Source organism: Elephantulus edwardii, unplaced genomic scaffold (genome assembly GCF_000299155.1).
Source record: "Elephantulus edwardii isolate Elephantulus edwardi_28Jun2011 unplaced genomic scaffold, EleEdw1.0 scaffold00065, whole genome shotgun sequence".
NCBI lineage: Eukaryota > Metazoa > Chordata > Mammalia > Macroscelidea > Macroscelididae > Elephantulus > Elephantulus edwardii.
Window position 1 is genome coordinate 756,002 of NW_006399815.1, and position 7,392 is coordinate 763,393.

At 40.0% G+C, this 7,392-nt stretch overlaps 1 protein-coding gene across 3 annotated transcripts in view; it reads right to left on the bottom strand.

The window, feature by feature from the left end:
- PFKM (phosphofructokinase, muscle) overlaps positions 1–7,392 on the bottom strand; it is a 52,967-nt gene that overhangs the window by 22,041 nt on the left and 23,534 nt on the right. For 2 of the 3 annotated variants that reach the window (XM_006888155.1, XM_006888156.1), the window contains one exon: positions 5,612–5,704. In XM_006888155.1, coding sequence (XP_006888217.1) covers positions 5,612–5,704 — 93 coding nt within the window. Of the gene's footprint in view, positions 1–5,611; positions 5,705–5,794; positions 5,806–7,392 lie in introns of those variants that run through there. The other variant, XM_006888157.1, reaches the window with a different exon arrangement.

Below are 7,392 nucleotides of genomic sequence, written 5' to 3' on the forward strand. Positions count from 1 at the left end.
GACAAGCATCTTTTAGGACAGGTTAACAAAAGTTGGCATTACCTGGCCAGAAATTCCAAATCAAATTGCAGGTCCATTCACACATGGAAATATTTATTGAATATCCATCAAGTTCCTGTACTATGTTAGGTACTGGGGACACAGCAACAAGCAATATAGAATTTGGTGACACAAAGCTAAGGACTTGTTAATGGTCCTCAAGACATGAAAAGAATCACAATATAATATACTGCTCCTAATAAAGGAGAGATGTGCAAAGTGAGTAGGAACAAAGAGAGGGAGCCTCTAAGCCTGCTAGAAAGCATTCAGAGAAGGTAATAGAGAAAATACAGCATTTTCCCCCACTAAGTCTGAAGGAAAATGTCCATTAAATCTTTCCGTCAGGTGGACAATTTGGCAAAAAATATTCTAGGTAGGAAAAACACAGATAGTGGCTTAATAGTACACAAAATAAAAATGATAAAAATTATTTTATTATACAAAATAATATGATAAGAGATTAAAAAGCAGTGAGGGATGAGGCTGGACAAGAGAAGTACCACATGATAAAGCACTTGAGATGCCACGTGAAGAAGTTGGACATTTATTCTGTAGACTGGGGTTTGACAGGGGATCACTGAATGAAGGGCTTAAGGGAATCTATGAACCTTTTGAAACCATGAGAGGTGTTGCATGGGCATGAAAATTTCTCTTGGAAGATCTATAAATTTTATATGATTCTTAAAAGGGCCCACATGGCCTAGGGGGAGAAAAGTGTAGAAATTAGGGAAGTTCTGAGAGCAGGAGGACATGATGAGACTTACAGAGCAAAGCTCATTCTGGCTGCAGTGTGGCGGACAAACCAGGAGAGGTGATACCAGTATTAGGAGGCTATCGGAAGACCAGACAAGAAATGATGAGGGCCATTTGGGATAAAAAAGAAACTGAGCAGGAAACATTCAAGAGACAGAAGTCACAAGTTTAAATCTAATTGGCCAGGGGATGTTTAGCGTTTTCTAAAGGAAGTAAATCCCACTACAACTGACTTAAGAGTAATAATGCCATGGTATCAACACCTGCACAGAGGCAGATTTAAGTTTGAGAAAGAAGGCATGACAATGACATGTTTATATTTGGATATGTTTAGTTTGAAGTTCTTATGGAATATATATGTGGACTTAGCACAAAAAAAAAAAGACATTCTGAGATATATAGGTTGGAACTGTTACCTGCTCTCAAGCTGAGTAAATGGGGGGCCAGGGGACCATTTAAGATAAAGTATTTGAAGTTTTTCCAGTGAAAAGCAAATAAAAGATGGTGGACAGGGAAGAGCCAAATCTGTTGAACAGAAGGAAAATCCTACCAAAAAAAATTTTTTTTCTTTCCTACTCCTTCTACCAGCTCTGCTACAGGTCATCTTTCTGGCCTCTACACTGAATACATTACATTACATTAATGTTTTATTAGAAATCAAGCTTCTGTATTCCCTGAGTGCCCTCTAGCTATGTCTCAAGCTGTGGCTCCCCAGAAATCAAGATTGGGCTGTATAGATAATTTATGCTACAGGGTATTAGTAATCTTTGGTCTCTCCTGTGCAGTCTCACAACTTGGTCTAGCCCCAGGCCAGTCTTGGCTCAGCTCTCCTTGGCTGTCCCATGTTGCCCTAAATAACCCTGTATGAACAGCTGCCTGACTTATTAGAAGTAAGACGAAGGATAAGATTACATGCACCATCCTGGGGATATTCTGGGTACAGCCACGAGGGGCTCTGGAGAACATCATAAACATGTTTGGAGCTTCCAATTACAGCCTGTCAGAAAGAGACTTCTGGGAGAAGAAGATCTAAGGTGATGAGCCTCTCTGTAAGACCAAAGAGAAAAATGTAATAAATGAGAAAAATTTAGTATCTTTTTTGGAAGCAAATGCTACAAAATTTCTCTCTACCTTAATTGGATTTAGAATAAGAAATATATATATATAAAAGATTTATTAAATATTAAGCATTTCCCCATACATAGGCAATTAAAAAAGTATAAACCCTCAAATAAGCAATCCAGAGAGGTTATAGAATCTGTTCCTGTAAATCTTTAAAAGTAGGGCAAATATACCTTTGGAATGGACTGCCTACTCTACAGACAAAGATTAAACCAGATGATGGAAGTCCTTTCCAGCAGTATATACTAAATGAGGCATGGCTTAGGGGGCTGAAGGCTGAATGGGGCAAGGTCTAGGAGGCTAAAGCCATTCTTGGACTGGTAAAGGAATCAGATTCAGTATTTAATTTTACATCATCCTAGAGTCTTCAGCTTCTAATTTCTGGATGTCTGAATCCTCATCATTGTTCTACTCGAGAAGTTAAAAGCTTTGCTCAATCCAAGGAATAATAGAGCTATAGATTTTATGTAGTCCACTCTCTCTTTCCCATGGGGCCCATATCCTCTAGGAAATAAAGATCTCTGTGCTCTCTGACTGGGAGAACTAGGGCCACCAAGCTCTTCTCTGAACTCTCTAGCTATGTCTCAAGACAAATACATCTATGTTTGATACAGATCTATATAATATAGCCAAAGCCAGTTCAGCAGTCTCTATATCTGTATTTGAGCTGTTCCTTCAGCTGAACTTCTCTATTTTTGAGTTTTCTGTTTTGTTTACTTGAAAAAAGAAAGAAAAAAAAACAACAAAAAGCCCAAACAAACAAAAACGGAAACTCATTGCCATAAAGTCCATTTGGCCCTCTATTGGCTTTCCAAGTTGATAAATCATCACAGGAGGAAACTGCCTATCTTTCTATCACAGAACTGCTGGATTCAAACTGTTCAGTCCCTGGGCTAGCAGTGAAATCTGCTTTGGATTATGCTACCAAAGCTTTGCCTCCCTACCTCTCTCCAGTTTATTCTCTACTATTTTCAGTGTCATTGACATGCTTAGTTGGTATTATCTGGATTCCCAAGTGGGATAGTTCCCTGGGTACAAGGTGCCTGTCACAGAACCAAATAGGCCTTGACCCAGGCAGAACTCCAGGAATCACCTATCCAAAACCCCTGTATTCATGAAAGATAATCCTTCTCTTTGAGCAGGGAGATGATGGGCATCCCTAGAATAAAATGTCTCACTGTAGAGGATCAGAAGTTAGAAAACCTTTAGTGCTCTTCGAACCAAATTAAATCACAGGCCTCTATGTTTTTTTCTCTGTCCTTCAGTACTTAACCCTGCCCTCATCTGGATTTTTAGCAGGCCCTCTCTTTCCTAGTTTGACAGTCTAATTCCACAGGCAATCTTATTAGGTTTGAAGATCAACACTCATAGTTGATATTGAGGAGCTCACTACTGGTGTGGGACACTTTCCAGATCAGACTGATGCATCCGAAGCCAGGTCAGCAGTCTCTATAGCCTCTTAAAAGGGTGATACAATCTTAATCTTTTTACTAGTTCTAATCTCAGGACTTTGTGCCGGCCTTTTTCAGCTTCTTCATTCTAGTCTTCTCCTTTTTATAACATGAATCACAATTATAATGAAATAAAGATTGGATTAAAAATAGATGTAAAATTTAACTCTCCTAATACACAGTGAAACATGAGAGCTAGAGTTCAATAAGACTGCATTTTCCCCCTCAGGTCTTGCTAAATTCTCTGCCTGTGGCTCAGTACAACCTTACCACTTTCCTATTGTTCTTTATTAGTGGAAAATATTTCCATTTTCCTTTACTGACAAGTTACCACCTTACAAAGGTTCTGGCTTTCCCAGGCTTAACTGTTGTCATGCGCTGTGTAGTTGGAACCAACTCATAGCTGCCCCTTCAGTGAGTTTCAGTGCAGTAAATCACACAAGAAGAGATTGCCCATCCTTCTCCTACAGAGCAGCTGGTGGATTTGAACAGCTTGTCTTTGTGATTGCAGCACAGCTTCTAGACCACCAGAGCTTCCCAAGTTTAACTGCACCAATAAGAAATAGTAACAGCTGAGAGTATGTCTGACTTCTGCATGGCTACAATAGGCGCTCAATAATGTACTTTTTAAAATATATTATTTATATAGATTTATTGATCATTTACTATGTTCCAGGCACGGCTGCAAGACTTTTATTTTAATAATTAATTTAGTTTCTTGGAGCCCATCTTCTCTCTGAAGTTCTCCCTGATTAATCCAACCAAGACTTATCACTTCATTTCATAAGTGATTTCTTCTAGGTAATGCACACTTTCTTTTTTTTAATGGCTTTATTGAGATACAGGTAATAAAGTGTGATTAGTAAACTCACAAGGCTGCAAAACATCACTAAAATCTAATTTTAGAGCACTTCTAGCTCCCTATAAAAAATTCATATCCATTAGCAATCACTCTCTAGTCTGAGATTACCACCTATACACAACCTCAATAGATGGGCCCATTCTTGATACATCACAGATATAGAATCACATAATATCTAGTTTTTTGTGAATGACTTCTTTTTTCTGTTATTGTTCATTACCATCAAAATGGAACCAACTCACAGCTGACCCTCCAGTAGGTTTTCTGAGGCTGTAATCTCATGGGAGGACACTGTCCATCTTTCTCTGACAGAACAATTGGTAGATTTGAACAGCTGGCCTTTGGGTTGGCAGCACAACTCCTTAACCACTAAGTCAACGCTTTCATCGTTCACCCATGTTAAACCATACTTTGATTATTTCTTTTCACGTGCCTTTGATAAGAATTATAGTAATATGTAATATTTCCTTGTGATATCAACTTTTTTGTAAGATGTAAGACAAGGCAAACACATACACTGGTGCTTAGCATAACATCTATATAATAGCCTAAAGGAGAAAGGTGCAATCAATCTCTTTCTTTCTCTTACTCATCATTGTTTCTAAATCCTGGTATTCCTTTCACAGAGGAAACCCATCCTCTACTAATCATGTTATACATTAAACTATACAAGAAGAAAATAGAGAGAGGGAAGAATACATTCTTTACATATCACTTTATTGTTCCTAAATGCCTTCTTTTTCTAATCCCCAGATTCCTGAACTCAATCCAAGGAAACTCTTCTTTCTGGCTTTGCTCTCTATCCCTCATCCTCTGATAGATCTATGCCAATTAACTGCTGCTGTTCCTGACTGTTCAAGGGCTAAAGAGGTGGAAGGGGATGGAAGAAAAGGGCAAACAGAGAACAAAACAGAATTGTCCCTGACAGAAGGAAATGTGCTGGAAGCCTGAAGCGCCTGGTCTTGTCACTGCAGAACCTCTCCATACAGTAACGTTGATATCTGAAGATCTACCTGGAACCCACTGAATACCAATGCCAAGTCCCATTTTTCTACTATTTCCAAAGTACTTGAGTTAAATCCACCCATTGCTTCTCCATAATTTTATATCTTGTCTCTTTTCCTTTTGTGAAAATGGCTTTTTTTTAAAGTACCAAAGGACCAAAATGACATCTTCTGTGACAGTTGGAAAGAAGTTCTAAAAATATTTGGAGAAATAAAATCCAAATGCACTTAGACCTGACAGATTTTAAGGTAAGCCCAGGATTCTAGTGTGAATCTGAAAGAGGACAGTTCTGTGCTACAGGATAGGGAATCGAGAAACCCCAAGGGGGCTGATCAGTCTTGGGTTTTGCCTTCTCCCCTGACAGGGCCCTCATCCTTACCTTGGGCATCGCCCCCAGATGTTAACACGGCAATGGCTTTGCCGATCCCCAGGGTTTTGGCTGCATGGTGCTCTTCATGGGTCATGATCCACTCTAGAATTCAAGAGAATAGTCAGTTAAGACACAACTGGATCAGGGTGCTCTTAGGTCAGGAAATGGCCCTGTTAGACCGGCTACAGCCACCTCAGTCAGGCCCTCCCACTACACTGAGTCTGGGCTTTAGAGTCTGGAAGTTTTGAAATTCGGCCAGTGGAGAGCCACACCCCCAGAGAGTGACAAACTGAAATGTCACAGTAATCAAGTCCAAGACTGCAAAAATCCTGGCTAATCCCTCTCTGACCCTCCCACTGCAACTGCAGCCTGTTTGGAGAACAAGCTAAGGTCAAGGAGAAGGACAGTTGACTGGATGGAACTGAGAAAAGATGGAACAAGTTGAGTTAGTGTCAAGGATTCTCCTCTTTTAATACGGGGAAGGTTATTGCAGAGGGTAAGAAAGCACCAGCGAAGTGGAAGGAGAAACATAAGTGTTGCTTGTTATGAAACTGGGCTCCAGTTGGTACTGGAATTTGAGGTTATAATGGACATCAGAGCTAGGCCAAGTTAATGGAGTCAGCATCAGTCAGCATCAGGAATGGTTAGGCACTTTCACTGGCTCTTTCCATCTCTCTTAGGCTCAAAAGCTTCCCTTGATTCGGTGTCATCAGGGTTGACCCTCACACTCTATCCTATCAAATAAGAAGAATCACAGAAACACTGCCATGTATATTTTGTTGCTGTTATGTGCCATCAAATTGGAATTGACTTATAGCCAGCCCTCCAGTGGGTTTTCAGAGGCTATAAATTGTATGGAAGGAAAGTGTCCATCTTTTTCCCTTGGAGCAGATGCTGGATTCAAATTGCCTATCTTGGAGTTGGCAACACAACTCCCCATCTACTAAGCCAGCAGGGCTCCCTCTGTCATATATACAGATACCCTAAACCAAATCCACTGCCTTTTAGTTGATTCCAACTTATAGGGACCCTCCATTGAGTTTTTGAGGTTACAAATCTTTATGGGAGAAGACTGTCCATTTTCCTCTTGAAGAGCAGCTGGTGGATTTGAACCACTGACCTTTCGTTTAGCAGCCTAGCATGTTACACACACTATGAGAACTCTTTACCATATATGCATAGATAGTGACATGGGAACATCTTCATGTCTTTGTCTTTAGGACTTACCTCCCCCAGGGGAATACATGAGGCATACTTTTGTATCCATAAAATGCTAACAGAAGCATCACTCTCCCAGTTATCCAGGTTAAAACCTGTTATTTTAAAACTCATAATCTCCTGTACTGTCAGAATAAAAATAGGCACCAAATTCTAATGTTCTTCCTTCCTATCTTTCTTTGCACATCCCTCTGTTCTCTCCTTATGGTCTCTTTCATCCTGACGCATTTGCCCCAATAGCTGGTCTCTCTCTCCTTGTGCTTCTCTTCGCTACTCTAACAGAGGCATTTGACTTCTTCATGGCATAGGGAAACCTAGCTTCAGTGGAGAGAGGATCCACAAGAACAGAGTGTGAAGACTTCTAGAGAAGCTCAGACTAAGCCTACAACTAAAAAACTCAGGGAAGATGCTTACAGGGACACAGGCCATGCAAACATACAAATCCATGAAGTCGAATAAAATGTGTGCAAGAAGAAAAATGGAGACATGCATGCACAGACATGTTTACTGTTTTTAAGGGACAGATTCACAGCTAACGTGAATATATATATTTTAAATGAAGTGAATATATA